The 20,085-nt window shown below is 32.7% G+C and overlaps 3 protein-coding genes across 4 annotated transcripts; 1 reads left to right on the top strand and 2 right to left on the bottom strand.

Annotated features, from left to right (window-relative positions):
- Positions 1–6,178: 6,178 nt before the first annotated feature.
- On the top strand, positions 6,179–12,901 carry LOC115697304 (probable LRR receptor-like serine/threonine-protein kinase At1g07650). 2 transcript variants are annotated; one of them, XM_030624252.2, is made up of 24 exons: positions 6,179–6,464; positions 6,811–6,976; positions 7,084–7,155; positions 7,567–7,635; positions 7,731–7,802; positions 7,888–7,959; positions 8,059–8,130; positions 8,204–8,275; positions 8,382–8,453; positions 8,560–8,631; positions 8,719–8,790; positions 8,874–8,942; positions 9,032–9,097; positions 9,298–9,363; positions 9,463–9,498; positions 9,596–9,630; positions 9,695–10,071; positions 10,308–10,503; positions 10,999–11,136; positions 11,218–11,336; positions 11,413–11,623; positions 11,714–11,951; positions 12,031–12,181; positions 12,322–12,901. In XM_030624252.2, exons 1-24 carry the CDS (start codon positions 6,323–6,325, stop codon positions 12,697–12,699), a joined length of 3,033 nt encoding a protein of 1,010 aa, XP_030480112.2. In that variant the 5' UTR covers positions 6,179–6,322; the 3' UTR covers positions 12,700–12,901. The 2 variants fall into 2 exon arrangements, with proteins under 2 accessions (XP_030480112.2, XP_060957625.1); XM_061101642.1 differs by lacking the exon at positions 6,179–6,464 and having other exon boundaries at positions 6,818–6,956.
- A 682-nt stretch (positions 12,902–13,583) lies between these two features.
- On the bottom strand, positions 13,584–14,495 carry LOC115697309 (large ribosomal subunit protein uL10c). Its single transcript, XM_030624256.2, has one exon. The coding sequence runs from the start codon at positions 14,404–14,406 to the stop codon at positions 13,720–13,722; it is 687 nt and encodes a 228-aa protein (XP_030480116.2). The 5' UTR covers positions 14,407–14,495; the 3' UTR covers positions 13,584–13,719.
- Positions 14,496–15,635: 1,140 nt separating this feature from the next.
- LOC115697308 (prolycopene isomerase, chloroplastic) lies at positions 15,636–19,515 on the bottom strand. The gene is made up of 8 exons (XM_030624255.2): positions 19,009–19,515; positions 18,800–18,910; positions 18,174–18,227; positions 17,259–17,546; positions 16,989–17,180; positions 16,522–16,680; positions 16,203–16,439; positions 15,636–16,131 (listed from the first exon to the last, which is right to left on the bottom strand). The coding sequence occupies exons 1-8, from the start codon at positions 19,396–19,398 to the stop codon at positions 15,817–15,819; spliced, it is 1,746 nt and encodes a 581-aa protein (XP_030480115.2). The 5' UTR covers positions 19,399–19,515; the 3' UTR covers positions 15,636–15,816.
- Positions 19,516–20,085: the final 570 nt, after the last annotated feature.

Genomic DNA, 20,085 nt, shown 5'->3' with positions numbered 1-20,085 from the left:
TTCGTATTACTCATACATGAATAAGAAGATTGATTTCACGTTAAATTTGGTGAAAATGGCCCCTAATTGAAAAATTAAAAATGTTCTTCTTTTTTGGGTGTATTTAAACAAGTTTTTTCCTTTCTCTTACACTCGTTAGTTTTCTCTTAAAATCTCACCCTACACATCTCAAACAATCGTTAAATTTCACGGGGATGAAACCAAGACCGTGTCCATCACTTTTCTATTGGACATGTTGAGAGGAAACCTAGTTTTCAAGCACTAACAATCATTTTTACCAAAATAGTAAAAATATCACATTTCTAATAGTGGTACCCCTTTGTGAAATGTGGCCCGGACCCTTCTCGAAATATTTTTCCCTACTAGTCACAATAAATTCGTACTACTAAGACGTGAGTACGAAGATTAATTTCATGTTAAATTTGGTTAAAATGACCCTTAATTCAAAAACTGAAAAACGTCTTTGTTTTAGAGTAAATTTTAGCTAGTTTTTTCCTTACTCTTACACTCATTAGTATTCTCTTAAAATCTCATTCTACACATCTCAAAAATCATGATATTTCACAGGGAGGAAGCCAAGGCCGTTTTCTATCACTTTTCTATCGGAAACGTTGAGAGGAAACTTAGTTTTCAAACACTAACAATTATTTTCATCAAAATAGTGAAAATCTCACATTTATGATGGCGGCCCGGACCCTTTGTGAAATGTGGCCCGAATCAATCTTGAAATATTTTTTTTCCCACTAGTTACAATGAATTCGTAATACTAAGACGTGAATATGAAGATTGAATTCACATAAAATCTGGTGAAAATGGCCCCTAATTGAAAAATTGAAAATTTTCTTCTTTTCAGGGTAAATTTTAACATTTTTTCCTTACCCTTACACTCGTTAGAGTTCTCTTAAAATCTCACCCTACACATCTCGAAAAATCGTGAAATTTCACAAGGAGGAAGCCAAGACTGCTATCTATCACTTTTTTATTGGTAACATTGAGAGGAAACCTAGTTTTTAAACACTAACAATTATTTTTATCGAAATATTAAAAATCTAACATTTCTAATAAAGGTACTCTTTTGTGAAATGTAGTCCAAACCTATCTCGGTATATTTTTCTCCATAATTAAGCCTAACCCTAAAATTAAGAGAGCCTCAAAAGCTTTTTTTAATTCATGAAAGGGCTGCAAGTTTACGCCATTATTCATGTGTGCACCAAATAATAACAACTAAGAATTGTCTTACTTAGCTTAAAGTTTAAGAAAATATTAATTGGCATCATGAGGTTTTGAATTATAATTCTTAAAACATTTAAGGTTTTTTCTTAAAAAATAAAAAATAAAATTTATCAATTTGTAAGTATTATATATTTTTATTCATGTCTTTTTATGGACAATATATATTTTTTTGAATGAAAAAAAACTTCTAATTAAGAAGACACATCATCTAACTACATAGACCTAAATCAAATATTTTTTATTCTTTGATCATGGAAAATAATTTTAATACTAAAAAGAATAAATAAAAGAAAGAAAAATAAGAAAAGGCACAAGAGGAGGAAAGCAAGTTGTCCTTCTTTATTTTTTTTTTTGGTAAAAAAATATGTGAATTTAGAAATAAAATAAAAATATATTTGTTTAATTATTATTCTTTTAGGTAACACAAAAAAAAAAAAAAAAAAATCAAAGATATTGATTGAAAGATGGCTGTGGAAAAATCTTTCACATACCAAGAATATTAAAAGTGACTTTTGTATTTCTTTTTAAAATTTATTTCGAATAACTAAGCATACCTAACACCTATTATATAAAAAAAAAATAATATAATACTTTGTAATAGTATTGAGGACTATTAATATCAATTAAAATTTCATTTAAGTAAAGACATTTTGAACCTATACTAGCAGCCAGCAGCCATGAAGATATAAATTTCACTATACTACGAAGATACGAGACTATAATTAGAATTTAGAACCATATTATAGTACATAATAATATATTAATTGTAACGTCCCCGCTTCAAGCCTCCATTGGGTCCTTACACCCACGGAAATAATGGCTCTTATACACGAGTACGTCCCTCTGGCTGCTTCATGGACTGATGACTGACCCTACAGACCAACACGAGTGTTTCCAGCGTGCTTTGTCCTCACTCGCACGCTTCCTGGGAAAACTTCCCAGGAGGTCACCCATCCTTAAATTACTCCGGGCTAAGCACGCTTAACTGTGGAGTTCTTTCGTGATGGGCTACCGAAAAACAAGATACACCTTGTTGATATAGGTAGTACCAATCAATCCATTTAAGCCCTCTTCAACTGTGTAGTCCCATACCTACACAAGCCTCGAATCATCCCACTCGACCTTCCCGTGCGGTGTGGGATTGCACAGCTTACCCGGTGTTTCCCCTTACGGATCACGGGACTACTGACTGTCACAATCACCCCCCCTTATGGGGTTCGACGTCCTCGTCGACCACACTTCCGGCTGGGTCAAGGCTCTGATACCATTTGTAACGTCCCCGCTTCAAGCCTCCATTGGGTCCTTACACCCACGGAAATAATGGCTCTTATACACGAGTACGTCCCTCTGGCTGCTTCATGGACTGATGACTGACCCTACAGACCAACACGAGTGTTTCCAGCGTGCTTTGTCCTCACTCGCACGCTTCCTGGGAAAACTTCCCAGGAGGTCACCCATCCTTAAATTACTCCGGGCTAAGCACGCTTAACTGTGGAGTTCTTTCGTGATGGGCTACCGAAAAACAAGATACACCTTGTTGATATAGGTAGTACCAATCAATCCATTTAAGCCCTCTTCAACTGTGTAGTCCCATACCTACACAGTCTCAGAATCATCCCACTTGACCTTCCCCAGGCGGTGTGGGATTGCACAGCTTACCCGGTGTTTCCCCTTACGGATCACGGGACTACTGACTGTCACATTAATTTAATACATATTTTAATTAGAGTATCACCAAATATAGAAATAAATTGAAAAATACTTTCTTTTATCTATTAATCAAAAATACTCTCATATTATATTTCATTAAAATGTACCTATGTAAGTGGATTTTTCAATATATTCTCACTCTCCACTTAAATTTAGTAAAAAAAATGAGTATATAATGTAATTTTCTTCCAAATATATAATAATAAGGCCGATCTTGAGATTAGATAGACATTAGGAAAATAAAAATTATTTGGCCTTTTATTTAAAAAATATGTAATATTTTTAAGAATTATTGAAAAATATCTATATTTTTAAAGAAAAATATTTTTTTGAGCCCTTGGCTTGCTTGAGCCCTAAGCACAAGTTAGTCTGCTTTAGTTTAAGTTCGACCCTTATAAACCAAAATAGCACCAACTATTTTAGCTAAAACTATATATATATATTAATTAAGCAAAGTTTTAATTTATTTTATTAAACTATTAGTAAATATAATAACTCATAATTTTATTATACCCTATTGTATGTTCATGTTAAAATTTGTTTTAACTAATTTGTTACCGTATTTGGTAGAGAAATTAATAGTTAAATAAAACTAAATTTCCATTGAAAAAAACTCTAATTAGAATATTATAAGTCAACCAAAAAAGAAAGAATATTAGGAGTGATACGTGTTAAAGTTGTTTACGTGAGTTACAATAAATAGTTATATGCATGTGAAGTTAATCATAACTACTCACTAGTTTAGTTTAGTTTAATTTATTTCTTGACTAATAATAATAATAATTTCTTTTATTAATTACCATTTGCCAACTTGCTAATTATATATGCACACTTGATCATAATGTTTTCCTAATTAAGTCAAGCAAATTCAACTACTATTTCACTTTTATTAATTTACTTATTATTGCCAACTTCTCAAATATTTATATCTATGGACAAAATTTATGATAACAATATCACTTTTTTCTTTATTAATAAGGTGTTTTATTTTATATGTATATAGGAAAATTATAATTTAATATTTTATATAATTTTTTTTAAATATTTAAAATAATTTATAATATCAAAAATAAAATTTATATAAATTACATAAGAAAGAAAATAAACTAAAAGATTAGCATGAGTTTAGGATTTACACAATTATCAAGGCATCCTAAATCATATACATAGCTGCAATAAATACTATTAACCAGAAATTTTGATATGCTATAATATGATTTTTTTTTTTATATTGGATGTGTTTAGTAGTATTTTTTTTAATTAGTTTTTTGTTTTTTAATTAAAAAGGCACAAATGTTTTCTAAAAATATATTTTATAAAATTGTTTTCACTTTTTAATTTTTTTAATTGAGAATCAAAAAACAAAAAAAATCACTTTTAAAATTTTTTTAAACAATTTTTTTTCTAATAAATATTTTGGACTCTGACCCTAACTTAAACATTGAGACCTAGACTCCAGCCTCGACCCCAGTGCCAACACGGACCACGACCCTGGTCCCAAACCCGAACCTAGACTTGACTTAAATAAAATCAAAAAATAAAAATAAAAATAAAAGTTATAGAGCATACTTTTATTTTCTATTTTTAAAATTAAAAAACAAAGTGGTTATAGAATACTTTTTTATTTTTTAAAAATACAAATTTTACTTTTATTTTTGTGATTAAAAAATTAAAAAATAAAATTATTATCAAATACTACAATTATTTGTAAAAAGATTGTACCTCGAACTTTGGAAATAATAAATTCAAATTACTTGTAAATTTGCCCATTTTATTGTATTATTTGCTCATTTTTGTAAATAGTTTCTTGACATTAATTTATTTAATTTACTGTAATTTGAAAGCCCATGCAAAAAATAATTGCTTAGGCAACGAAATTTTTTGAATATTTATAATTTTATAATTTGTATATTTGAATGTTAGACTATTATACTTAGTTCAAGCTAATTTTAACTAGCTGAATGAATAAGTCATCGTGCTGTAATTTTATACTTAATTTGTGGCCACATCAATAAATTGTCTCAAAAATAAACTAAATGCTAATGAAAAATAAATTTACAGTTATTTTTAATATTCGAGACTGATCAAGAGACATTTTTGTTAGGATTAAACTCACTTAATCTGTCAAAATCAATATGTCTATCTATTCACTCATCAGATGAATCTGAAGAAAGCTGCTGTTAGTTTTTTTTTTTTTTAAAGAACATTGATTGTTCATTAAAGCAAGTTGTTGGGAATCACATAAGGGAACCCCTCCCTTTGACACCAACCAGTCATCATACCATTAATTCTTGCATCCTTAGCTAACCTATCCGCATAATAGTTTTCTTCACGCTTTATGTAAATAATTTGGCAATCCATAAATCCCTCCATAAGCTTCCAAAGTTCCATCGCCAGCGGTCTCAGCTTCCAGTAGGGAGGAAATTGCCTCTTCTCCAAAGCCCGCACGATCAGCAACGCGTCAGACAAAATGGTTACCGTCGCCAGTTTAGAGTCCACTCCCATTCGAAGAGCCCACTTGATTGCTGTTGTTAGTTATAACAATTAGATTTAATACCAACTTAAAGGGAACCCACCAATAACTATAAATAGTAGTGCCTTTACTCTTTTAAGAGAAACCTATCTCCAATCTCTAAAGCTCATACTTTAGATTCAGATTAAAGTTTACAAAGAGAGAATCCAAGATCATAATGAGTGTGTGTGGAGAAAAATGTAATGAGAGTATCACTCTTGAAGTGATTTCTCTCAATGTGAGTTATTTCTTTGTAGTTATTCATTGTGTTAAATTTTATTCTTGGACATATTTAATTGTGTATTACTAACTATTCAAACAATAAAAATCTACGATTTATTTATTCTCAAGCTAAATTTTTCTTATCTAATTTCAATTAAATTTTTCATTTTGTGATTGATTTTAGTTTTATTTATACATTTTCAAATATTATTACTACTATAACAATCAGTTTTGAGGGTGATTATTCACTACAATTGTTTTGCAAAAGTATAATTAAAAGAGCAAAATCATTGAAGTGTCAAAATTGGAAGGGAAAATTCCTATTTATTACATTTGAAAAGGTTCCTCCCTAGTCATTATTTATATAATAATATAATGAGTAGTTTATATGTAAACCCACGGATTATAATTATAAATAGTTTGTTTAGATAAATGTGATTATATTATTCATATATAATTTCTTCTTTCCAATGGTGGGCAAGTTAAGGAGATGGGTCAAGGGTCAAATCAAACTAACAAATAAACATATAATATTATATGTGTAATAAACTATAACCTCAGTGAAGTGGACAAAACTCCTCAATTAATATCTTCTTCTTCTTTGTTCTTTTGAACAATTGAGTTTTTAGCCAAAACAAAAACTGAATGAAAATGGGTAATACCAAAACCATTATACTCCATGATGTAATTGTATTCCTACTACTTCTTCTTTGCATGGAAATGGGTTCCATCCAATATTCCACAGCTCAACCTGGAAATGGAATACTTCTTCTTCCCACTTCTGAAGGTACTTCTTCTTCTTCTTATTGATAATATGAAATATAGCTTTGATGATGAAAACCCAGATGAGACTCTTTCTATCTCTCTTTACATTCAGTAAAAAGATTCAAACTTTTAGCTTTTTAGTACAAATGGTTTATTGGGTTTGAGTCTTTCTCTCTATTTCAAATGGTTCTTTCTACTTTTTTACTTATGACATTGATGTCTGCACATTTAAAAATTGGGATGAAATTACATAAACTGCTTCTAATAGCTTATAGGCAATTGGGTTTTAATTTGTGTTTGATATTAATGAAAAATGACACAATTTTTTTGATAAAGTTTTTGTCTATTTTTGTGTTACTTTTTTGCAGTGAAAGCCATTAGAGAAATAGCAGCACAGTTGAATAAGAAAGACTGGAATTTCAGTGATCCATGTAGTAACAAAACAACCATTGAAAGGCCTCATACTGATCAGTACTTCAACACTATCATCTGTAATTGTTCCATCTCTGCAAATGTATGCCACCTCCAATCCATGTAAATATTTTCCCTCTCTTTTCTTCTTGACTTTAGCTTTTAATTAAGAAAATCCATGTTGAATTATGATGATAATGACTTGGGCTTGTTTTGATTGATTAATGCAGCACATTTGTAGGACAGGATCTTGATGGGGTGCTTCCACCATCTGTGGCAAAGCTACAATATCTTAAGCAACTGTATGTACTTTCTTTTTTTCCTTTTGGCTAATTAGGATTTTTTTTCCCGACCTTTTCTCACTGTTAAAAATTATACCCAAATTATTAAGATTGGTAGATTCAAAGACTTCCATTCATTTGATGATTGTCCATATACCAAATCGTGCCCCTTGGAGTTTGACTTGTTTCAAATCGTGCCTCCTAAACTTTCACATGTACCAAATCGCGTCCCCAGAACTTGTGTACATGTCAAGCGCCAGTTTGTAAAATCTAATGGAATTGGATGAAAGTCCTTGAAGTTCGATGGAATTTTTAACAGCTTGAGATGTTCGGGAGAAATCCTAATTAGCCCTTTTTTTCTTACCTGAAACTCCTAATACTCAGTTTTATTATATACTAATTCCATTCATAATGTTTCTTGTTTATATATAGTAATTTGGGGCAGAACTACCTCAGTGGTACAATACCTAGTGAATGGGCTTCTACAAAGTTGGAAACACTGTAAATTTCAGTATAATTCTTCATATAGTCAACTTTTAAGCATATATATATATATATATGTATGTATGCACTCATGTTAAGGAATCATATTGCAGGGTTCTCAGTGTCAACAATTTAACAGGACCAATACCAAGCTTTTTGGGAAGAATAACTACTCTCAAAGCTTTGTATGTTTAACATTTTTCTCTTTTTAAGTGCCTTTATTAGTACTTGTTAAGAGACTATTAACATTAAAAGAACTGTGATTTTTAGGGGTCTGGAGAGCAACTCTTTTTCTGGAACAATTCCCCCTGAGTTTGGAAATTTGGTTAACATGGAGATTATGTCAGTTTTTAATCCTTTTTCTTCTCTTGTATTAGATTCTTTAAACATCTTTAATTTGCTATATTGTTAATGGTTGTATTTTTTTGTGGCTAATTGCAGCTTTCTTAGTGCTAATAATCTCACCGGAACATGGCCTGCAACTTTCGCTAACATGACTAATTTAAAAACTCTGTAAGTCTTCAAATATTGTAGAATTAAGCGAGAAACTCGGTTTAATAATGGTGTTTACTTGATACATTTGCAGTAGGATTAGCAGCAATAACTTTACTGGAAGACTACCGGATATTTTCAGGAGTTGGAAACAACTTCAGAATTTGTAAGAACTTAATTTTCATTCCATAATATGATTTTCCAAGTGAAAAAAAATTATAAGGAATGAACTTTCATGTGACCCTTTCTTGTTTGAAATGTATTTGTACTAGTGAGTTACAAGGAAGTGGTTTTGAAGGGCCAATTCCATCTAGTATTTCGGTCTTGAATAATTTGTTGACACTGTGAGTTATCCATTACAAGTAGTTAATCATCATTTTATTTTGACATAACAAGAACATTTCTTTCTTCTCGGTATGAAGATTTGATCATAATGTGAACTCACTGCAGAAGGATTAGTGACTTGAAAGGCGAGAGCTCGGAATTTCCAGACTTAAGAAGCATGAACAACATGCAGAAATTGTGAGTCAATATTCATGTTTTATTATTGTATTTCTTTCTAATTATATAATTAATCATTTGATGAGAAATTTTTTCTTGAAATTGCAGAATGTTGAGAAGCTGCAATATAAGAGGAAGAATTCCTGACTATATATCTACATTGACAAATCTGGTGACTTTGTAATGCTTCTTTCCACTCATTTTACCACATTCTTCAAAATATTCATAAGATGTTAACAACTGAAGTTTTACTTTATTTGCAGAGACCTTAGCTTTAACAGATTGGAAGGGACTATTCCGAATTTTGCAAATATAATGGGATTGAGCACAATGTAAGTATTTGTAAACTATATTCATTAACATGATCAACTAATTAAATAATGTATTATGTTGTAGTATAATTATATTTCCAATTAAGCAGATTTCTGACAAGTAACCAGCTGACGGGGCTCATCCCGGACTGGATCAGTAGTAGAGATAATCGATAGTATGTTTTTTCCATCTCTTATCTTTCTTTTTACTTAAATCATATCAAATCAAATGTTCATTGTAGAGGAAATGTTATTGGTATTTGATTGAACATAACATTATTGGAAATGTTGGACATACTCAATTGTGATTAGGAAAATTATGTTATGGCGAAATTGCTTACACTTGGCTAATTAAGTATCTCATCTTTATTTGCAGTGCAATAGATCTTTCTTACAATAATTTTACTAAAATTTCCGGTCCACCAGCTTGCCGAGAAACCTTGTAAGAGTTGCTCATTCTTCTTTCTTTGTTACTTTCCCTTTTACCATTTTTCGTAAACGTTTTATAAAAACGAAATTCACTGGTGTGTTGTTTCATCAGCAATCTGTTTAGAGCTTTTTCGCAGCAAAGCAACAAGTAAGCTCAATCTTAACTAACACGAGCTTATAAACATCAATTGATAATCAATTTTACACAATCTAATTGTACTTCCTTATACTATACTTTAATGCAGATTACTCGCCCCGTGCTTGAATCCATGTTCAAAAGGTAATCAAACTTGTTATTTCCCCCATTAAAGCGCCATGATTCTTATGTCTTCCCATTCATGTAGACCGATATTCGGTGCATATAAACTGTGGTGGCAAAGAAGTTTCCATTGGAAACATCAAGTATCAAGCCGATGAAGATGTAGGAGGTAGTGCAAAGTTCTTCCAGAGTCCAGCTGATTGGGGATTTAGCAGCACTGGTGACTTTTGGGATATTTGGAGTAGCACAAAAGACCACATAGCAAACAATGCATCTGTTCTCCGAATGAAGAATTCAGAGTTGTATACAACTGCTCGCCTCTCTCCTCTCTCGTTGACATACTATGCTCGGTGTCTAGCAAATGGACCTTATACTGTCAAACTTCACTTTGCAGAGATAATATTAAGGGACAACAGATCATATTACAGTGATGGTAGCCGAATGTTTGATGTTTATGTCCAGGTAACTTCATTGGCATATTCTGCGTAGTTCTTCTGAATTTCGATTATCTAATAATTCACTTCATGATTTCCAATAGGATCTCCATGCATGATTAGCCCATACTGCGTTTGAAAGAAATTAAAAGTTGAAAAAAAAAGGATTTACGCTTGATTACTCTTTTTCTTAATGTTGTTATGAGCATACATGACATAGTGTTTTGTGTAAAGATTGGTGATTGAAAGGGGACTAATTTGTAGGGAAAACTAAAGTTGAAGGACTTTGATATCGAAAAAGAGGCAAAGGGAGTTGATAAAGAAGTGATTAGGAACTTTACTGCAATGGTGACTGATAAGACATTGGATATTCGTTTTCAATGGGCGGGGAGAGGGACAACAAATGTTCCGAGGCGAGGGATGTATGGTTCTCTTATTTCAGCTATATCTATGGAGTCTAGTAAGTACTTATGTAGGGATTTTCTTGCTATTCCTACACTAACTTCATTTACAAGCAAACTTGCTAACACAAGAACTTGCTTAACCGAAAAATAAACCATCTCGTAAAAGAAGTATTTGATAATGATTTTCCGCCTAATCTATGGTTCTTTCAGTCAAGAACACAACATAGTTAAAGATTTTGGACTCTGATTTGGAATTTTTGTCACTCGACCTACTTGAAATAGTTTGATACACCCTCGAAAACTTGTTCCTCACATTTACATACAATATCTTCTAGTAACATACACACTCAATTACAGCTCTCTCTTTCAATGGTGTCATAATACATATTTTTCTCTGATCACATACTCCAATTGAATGTTATCCTTTTCACAATATGTATGTATAGTGCTCATAGACATACGAGGAAAACTAATTTGAGTAACAAATTTTAGTTGACAGTATGTATTTCCAAGTGTCATCTATCTACTTATATTTGGCTCTAAATTTTCAGATTTCAAACCTCCGGATGAACACAGGAGCACGAAAATTATTGTTGCTGGGGTTGTTTCTGCATTGCTCCTTATTCTCATGATCTTAGTTATTCTTTGGTGGAAAGGCTATTTCGAAGGCAAGCCATCAAGGGAACAAAGTAAGAACTTTTTCTTAGTGTTTATTATTTGATCTCAAAGAGACTCGAAAATCTTAATGAACTTGTTCTTTTTGTTGACAGTTTTGAAAGGATTAGACTTGCAAACTGGTTTCTTTTCATTTAGACAAATTAAAGCGGCCACTAATAACTTTCATCCCGAAAATAAGATCGGTGAAGGTGGCTTTGGATCCGTATTCAAGGTAGTGTGTTTTACTGTGTTGTACTTAAGATTAACTCTTTAAGTAAACTCGATATGAATGTTGATTTTCATTGCAGGGTGTGCTGTTAGATGGTACTCTCATTGCAGTTAAACAACTATCTTCGAAATCAAAGCAAGGAAATCGAGAATTTGTTAATGAAATAGGCATGATTTCGGCTTTACAACACCCGAATCTTGTCAAATTGCATGGATGTTGTATCGAAGGAAAACAACTATTGTTGGTGTATGAGTACATGGAAAACAATAGCCTTGCTCATTCTTTATTCGGTAAGCTTAACAATCGATCTCCATTAGCATATTTTTCAAATACCATCTTGATAAATGTCATTGATCTAGTTACTTTTTTTTCGATAAAAGGTGGACATGAAGGTGCGGCGAAATTAGACTGGCAAATGAGGCAGAAGATCTGTATTGGGATTGCGAAAGGTTTGGCTTTCCTGCACGAGGAATCGCCACTGAAAATTGTTCATAGGGACATTAAAGCAAACAATATACTACTTGATAAGGACCTTAATCCTAAAATTTCGGATTTTGGTCTTGCTAAACTAGATGAAGAAGAGAACACTCACATTACCACCAGAGTTGCTGGAACCATGTAAACACCATTACTTCTATCGATTTAATTCTTATTTCTGAACATACCATTTAGTTTGACATGATTGATTGCTTTGCAGAGGATACATGGCACCAGAGTATGCATTATGGGGTTATTTAACATTCAAAGCAGATGTTTACAGCTTCGGAATAGTTGCACTTGAACTCGTGGCTGGAATAAACAATATGAAATTTCGCCCAAATGAAGATTATGTTTGTCTTCTAGATTGGGTAAGACTAAAAGGAAAAACTCTTTTCTTATGTTCGAATCCCAGATCGATAATATGTGAAAACTTAATATTATAGGTTACTCAGACTACTCTTCTTATTATCAATTGGTTTTAATGATAGTGTTATGTATCATTATTCAGGTTCTTGTTTCGCAACAAAAAGGAAACTTAATGGGAGTGGTGGATCCCAAGTTGGAATCCGAGTTCAACCACGAAGAAGTATTTCGAATGATTAAAGTAGCTTTGTTATGTACTAATCCCTCACCAGCGCTTCGGCCAACCATGTCAGCAGTAGTGAGCATGCTCGAAGGCCGCACACTTGTTCACGAACTGATTATGGATCCAAGTGTTTATGGCGATCAATCGAGATTCAAGGCCTTAACAGAATACATTGATCACCTCAGAAGTCCGAGTTCGAAAGAACCTGCTCAGCAGAGCTTCTTTTTTTCATCTGAAGCTTCGAGGTTAGGCCGTTCCTCTTCGACAGCCCCGTCTACATCAAATAGCAACCAAACATAAACTCAACAGAATCCATCAGAGTGCTAAACTACATTCATTAATTCGTTCAATTGTACATAACAAACTAAATTGAAGATGTAGCTTTGGATTTTGTCCGTTTTGGAGACAAATCCGGTTATGTAGTTTAGGTTCGGTTTTATGTGGAATTGGATTGGATTGGTTGATAATTGTCCGAAACGAAATAAAGTTTTTTCTATATCTATATCTTATGTGTTTAAATATAAGAAGAGCAACATGAAACTTTTGCACCTATATATTATATACCACTTGTAGGAAAGTACTTATGTATGACATACAACACCCAAACATATTCTGATGTTAAAAAGACAACCTAGTACATCAAAGAGGGTGGAGGAGTGTAGACTCATTCCTTCATAACCTTTAGTTGGTGTTTGATTGGAAGAAATAGAATAGAAAGGAAATAATTTTTATTTCATTCTTTTGTTTAGTTACACATTGAAGTATTGAAATGTCATTCTAATAAAATTAGTCTTTCAACTATTTTGATGGAATAACTATTCCATTTTAAAATGAAAAAAAAAAATCATTCCATTGCATGATGAATTTTTTTTATGTATTTTTATTTCTCCCAACTAAACACCACCCTACCCTAGTAACGTTTTATAATAGATCAATAATAATATTACAAGTAAATACTAATTTGACTCAATAATATGTAACTAATATTATTGTGAAAATTAAAGTATTGACAAATTTGGATAACTACTCTATTGTTTATTTAATCTCACATTTGATTGAAAATCTTCAAACTATGAATATGAAACCAATGAGTCTATGCATTATGCACTCATCTTCTTGTAAATTGTTCCATGCATCTTACTCTCATCCAACTATACAATTCTACAATTCTAACATGAATTAGATTAGAGAAAAAGTTCAAGAATAATCTCCATTCAATGAAAAAAAAAAATAATAATCCCTCTATACTAAGAATAAGAAGAAAAGAAGAACATTAAATTACACCAAACACAAGAATAACATTATTAACTGTTTCTGTTATTATTGGCCTTCTCCTTCCAATTTGTTCACATAAGCTTTCAACAACATTATCAAATCCCTTGCCGGAGCTTGAATCGTTCCCACCACACTCGACGCCGGTCCCTGAATAGACCCCAAAAGCTTCGAATAAATCTCACCCCTAGACGGCATTGTCTCCAGCTCCTTAAACTCTCCAGGTCCGTAGAATTTCCCCTCGAAAACGGCGCCGGTGAAATCGTTCTTCTCGTCAAGCTTCCTCTCCTTCTGAAACTCTCTGTAGGGTTTAATGGCGGCAGGTATTTCTTCAGTGTGAACGAAAAGCCAAGCGTTCATACCAGTCATACAGGGTTTAAGCGCCTCCCATTTGGTTCCCTCGATTGCTTTGTAGACCAGCGTGTTCTTGGCTACGATTAGCTTCGTGTTCTCCGGTAGAGATCGGCGGAGGTCTTGGAATTGTTTGACGGTGAAACCTTTGTAGCTGATTCCGGCTAGGAGGTAACAGTTTTCGAGATTTTCTTTGACTGTGTCGACGGTTTCTTCTTTCTTGGTCCGGGAAATGGCGGATCGGATTGTGGGAAGGCGGCGGCCATGGTTTACGTAGGGGGTGAGTTTGTGGGGAAGTCGGTTGAGGAGTGGGTTGGTGGTAGGTCGATTTAGGGTTAGGGTTTGGGATGGAGAAGAAGAGGGGAAACAGAGTAGGGCTTCCATTAGAGAAGAGAAGGATAAGAGAGAAAGAAGTCTTCTTTGCTTACTCTTATCACTGTTATCTTATCCGAAACTAGAGAGACACCATATCAGTGTAAGAATAATAATAATAATAATAATAATAATAATAATAATAATAATAATTTGTATCATAAATACTTAAGTTAAATTTTTTACCGAAATTTATATTTTTAGAATTTCTTAGTTGACGGTCAGATATCTACAGAAATTTTAAAAATATAATTTATGTATTATTACAGTTAAAAATTAAATTTATGTATTTATCTACAATCAAGAATTAAACTTAAGTATTTACATCGTAAATTACTCTATTAATATTATTATTATCAAAATAATAATTAAGATTTTTGTCATGTACAAAGTGATTTTAACTATTTTTTATTTTTTTTAGAACTGTTGAGATTGTTGAATTTAATTTTTTTTGTTAATTTTTACTAACGGAAGTCTAAGTAAGTAGATGAGAGTTTAGAGGTACGATTTGATACATATTAAAATTTCAGAGTATACGATTTGGTAGATATTAAAATTTTAGATTACAATTTAGTACATGGACAATTACTGCATTAGTGAAACTGAATGGAATGGAAAGAAGTCTTTAAATCTAACAATTTTGATAGTTCCAGAAAATTTTTAATGACCTAAAAGTTCGGAAGTATAATTTAATATGTATCAAATTTCAGAGAACAAAAATTCTAATTACCCTAATGTTAAAAGGTATACCAATGCATCTACATTATCCTAAATACTGAAATCGATAAAAATAGATCGGTGCAACCACTAAATATGCAGTTGAAAATTATAATCAGATTCGTTAATTCTATCAAATTAATCAAATCTTTATGGGCTCGTTTGGAACGCCGTATTAGTTTGTATTGTATTGTATTGTATTATATTGAATTGTATTTTATGCAATATTTTTATGTAAAACTATATGTGGTAATAACTTTTATGGACACTTAAATATATAATATTTTAGTATAAATTAAAGTTTAACATAGTATTATATAAAAATATGATATATAATCCAATTCAATATAATACAATACAATACAATACGACCTAATACGGCGTTCCAAACGAGCCCTATAATTATAAGATAACTTGGAAGTATGAAAATATAAAATGGTGTTTGGTACCAATTGCCTTTTTGTTTGTAGAGTTTAACTTATAGTTATAGGTAACAAACAACAAAAGGTAAAAATAGGAATTTAACTCATAAATTTTTGGTCATATAGTGGAATAAAGCACATTATTATCAAAGGCAAAGGCATGCATTCATGCCTAAATTAAATCATATAATGCTATAAAGGTTATTAGAAGTGTAAAAATATACAAGTGTAAATTTCACACATGAACATATAATAACAACAATAAAAGGTGTTCACTTCATATTCAGATTCCAATGGCATCAAGTAGTTGGGAGTGTTGAGACACAGAAACTAAAGAATTAGCAACAATGGCACCACTAGCAGCAACTGCAGGGACTCCTATACCAGGAAAAGTTGAATCCCCACAACAATAAAGCTGCGGGATAGGACTCGAATGCCCGGGAAAGCTTCCTTTCCCAGCTTCAATGGCTGGTCCATATGTTCCTCTATTTCTCCTAAGAAATCTTTCATGTGTCAATGGAGATCCAACCAACTTAACCTCACACTTTTCCCTGCTAAAACCCGAACCAACTGCTCGTTCCACTGCTTTCCACATCACCTGAAAGCATTGCATTGTTAGCTAACAAAAACTCAAATCTTCAATGAATGTTAAAAGGTGAATTCATGTACCTCTGATCTTTGCGATTTTAGGTTCTTGTATTCGGTGCTTCGTCGATCAAGTCCTTTCCATAGGTCATAAGGTTCGGTCCCTGGAAGATAAGCATGTAGAACATGTTTCCCAGGTGGTGCAAGATCAGGACTTAGTACACTTGGTATAGATATCAAAACTACATTTTGATCAGCATCAACTCCTCTATCCCAATCATTTACAACAATATGATGTATTCCTAAGTCTTCTCTTATGCCCTGAATCACAATTCATTATGTTTAGAAAAACAACACAAAACCAAATAATCTGATATGCAATCATTTATGTATCACATTTCACCTCTGCATCAAATCCCAAATGGAGATGCATGAACGATTCACACTGTGGTGTTGTGTTGACTCGGTCTGCATATGATTTCGGAACAACATCCCTTGGCAATAGTTTTACAGTGTCCCACATAGAGGCATTGCTAACAACCGCCTTCTTAGCGCGAATAAACTGCAGCATAGTCCAAATGTTAGAAAAAGTTGATTTCCGTTAAAATTTTTTTTTGAACTATTGAGATTGTTGGATTTAATAGTAATTTTACTAACGGAAGTGTAACATGGATAAAAATTCAGGGGACACGATTTAGTACACAAAAAATGCATCAGTAAAATTAAATAGAATTGCACAAAAGTCTTTAAATCTAACAATCTCAATAGTCTAAGGAGAATTTTTAACGGCCTGAACATGTTAAAGTTCAGAGGCAAAAGTTCTAATTAGCCTTTTTTTTTTCAACCGAAGTTTAGTGATTCAGTACTTACTTGACCACTTCTTAGCTTGACTCCAGTGGCTCGGCCATTTTCAACAACAATTTGTTCTACGTGACTCCCTAGAGAAAGGCGTCCGCCAAACTTCTGTAATCCTCGTACAAGAGCTTCAACAATAGCCGCACTTCCATGTAGAGGGTATTCTAGACAACAACCCGGCTTGTACCATTCTGCAAACATGTAAATCTAAAGACAACAACAATGTAAACTGTGTTGCTATAAATGGTTCATACATATCTTTAGGACTTAAGTTAAAATCATTACCATCTCTGCTGAGAGAATGCCATTAGATTTGACCCCAGCAAGCAAGAATGCCAGCAAGTCAATCCAGTTTCTTATAAAGGGGTCTTTAAGTCCTAATGAGTCAACAATTTCCGAGAAAGGCCTTAGTAGCTTTGTAGCACCAAGAGCTCCCTTTGGTCCCATTTCGATGAAAGATTTGAGGAGTGAGGGAGTGTATCTGGCTGCAGCGGTTGAAAGAACACCGAAATCCCCTCTTATGGATAGAGGAGGCAGTGCCATTGCAGCTGCAGATAGTGGAAGAACTGCATCCTGTTGAAGAGTTTCATCTTCCATATGAGAACAATAACAAAGCAACAAGTAAGACTTATGCAAAATTAGAACACAACACAAGCTTAAACCAATTTCCTTATCATGATTTCCAAGCTAATGATAGCTTAATTCCCCTGTTTTACATTATTGAAGTATGTCATGCATAGTTAGCTAATCATATTACACCATATATACTAAACAATAAATAAGATTTTTACCCCCAAACTATAACACTTATATAATTTTGCTCTTTCCCTCGAACTTTGGAAATAATAGCAAATTCGCACCTTTGGTTGCGTTTGTTTCATTTTTCCAAGTTGTTTTTTGATGTTAGACTGATCCAAGGCTAGTTTACTGTATGAGTGTTTAAGGTCATTATACTTGATTATACACGTCGTGGCTTGTGGTCACATCAATAAATTATCTCAAAAAATGAGCAAAATGCAACTGAAGGAGAATATTTGCAATTATAGTTTCAGGGGATTTTTTTTCAATAAAATTAATTTCGGGGAAAAACCCTACAAGCATCATAGTTTAGGGAGTTAAAATTCTATTTATTCTATACTAAATTGAAAGAATTAACATTGACAAGAAAGATGAAAGAGCCAAACTTATAGTTATGCTTACCAGGAGTATTTGCCATTCTCTAACAGCATTTGGACTTGCATGTTTTTCAAGGTCCTGAAAGAGTGAGATAACATTTCACATAGGTCTGCATAAGTGATATGAAGAAACACTCAGATCAGGTAAAAATTGAAAAAAAAAAAACTAGTTAGAACAGAACATTGATGTGAAGAAGCATATTTTGAGAGTTGTGCTTATTGGGTTTTTCATATCCCAACACATGAATTATGGTATGAGAAATCTTCTGACTCATGATCTATCATCCTAGTTGGCTTTTAATCTCCAAGGAAAGAAAAAACTGGAAAATGGAAAGAACAAAGCTTTGGAATTATGGAGGAAAGGAGCAATATCTTGTTGTTCTTGTTGATATTTGGACAAGTATTGAAACTTGGAACACATTGAAAAGTAATGATCTTTATAGCTTGCATCACAATTCATTTCCAAAAAGATTGAATCTGAATATTGCATGTGGGGTTATAGATTCACTAATATAATCATCATAAAATTAAGGCTTCGTTTGGTAAGTCATATTAAATCTTACCATTCAATATAATATTATACTATATAATAGGATGTAATTATATGATCCATACAAACAACATGAGATAATTAAGTATCAGAGATTCCACCTTAAAAAACTCAGTGGGGCCAATACGTGACAAGAATTCACCTTCAGGAACATAAACCATCCAAGAATCATAAGAAACACAAGGAATTCTCTCATCCAAAGCATCAAGAACCTAATTTAATTAAACACCCAAAAACAAAAGCTCACTCAAAATCAAAACAATTACCTGAATTGAAATTGAAATTAAAAGTGATTCATTTCATTACTTACTTGTGCAAGAGGATTGGCCTGAGGACCTCTAGACTGAAACCCAGAAAACAAAGAAGGACCAGAATCGAACTTAAACCCTTTGATATCAAAAGAGTGAGCTGCCCCACCTGGCAAATCATGGCTTTCAAGAACAATAACATCTTCTTCGTACCTTGCCAAGAGTCCACCGCAGCAGAGTCCAGCAATGCCACTTCCGATTACTACAACATCTGCCTCTGGCTTTCCTGGGAATGAGCTTTTCTCTTTCACTGTCACTGCCCCACTTGAAAAAGTTGATGAAGATGGTGAAGATGAGGTTCGAGCTAATATGGGGTTTGTTCTTTTTGGACGAGGATGACGAAAGTTGTAAACTTTAGGGGTGAGATTGAGAAGAAGAGAGGTGGTCGCCATGAATATGGATTGAAGCTTTTTTCGGTTAAGTTCAGTTATGGTGGTAACTGGTAACCAACTAATGATAAGTGTTGTTTTGTTTGTAGTTATGAAGATAGCCACGTCACCCAACCAAACCAAACCAGTCATCTTTTCTTTTTATTCATATATATAGACGACATTGATTTTGAAAAACGACATTGATTTTGAAAAACGACATTGATGTTGGAAACGACATCACTGGATTGCATTAAACGACACTAGTTCTTGAAATGAATCCGTTTTTTCTGTTTTACTAACAAACGACAATTATCGTATGAAAACGACACTAATAAGTGTTGTTTTGTTTGTAGTTATGAAGATAGCCACGTCACCCAATCAAAACCAAATCACACATTGATTTTGGAAAACGACATTACTAGATTGCCATTAAACGACAATAATTCTTGAAAATGAAATTAATCCGTTTTTTTCTGTTTTACTAAGAAACGACAATTATTGTATGAAAACGATATCACAATGAAAGAGGTATGTTATTGTTAGTCCTCTTACTACCATCCATGATTGTAATGCCAATATTTTTTTTTTTAAATGATAAATAAATAAATAGTATGACATGTGATATACATTCTATGTGCTGTTGAAAATTGTAATCAAATTCGTTAATTCTATCTAATTAGTCAATCTATGATAATTATAAGATAAATT

Source organism: Cannabis sativa, chromosome 7, assembly GCF_029168945.1.
Source record: "Cannabis sativa cultivar Pink pepper isolate KNU-18-1 chromosome 7, ASM2916894v1, whole genome shotgun sequence".
Lineage (NCBI taxonomy): Eukaryota > Viridiplantae > Streptophyta > Magnoliopsida > Rosales > Cannabaceae > Cannabis > Cannabis sativa.
Note: the sequence above shows the minus strand (reverse complement) of the source record. Positions and strands in the feature narration are given on the sequence as shown.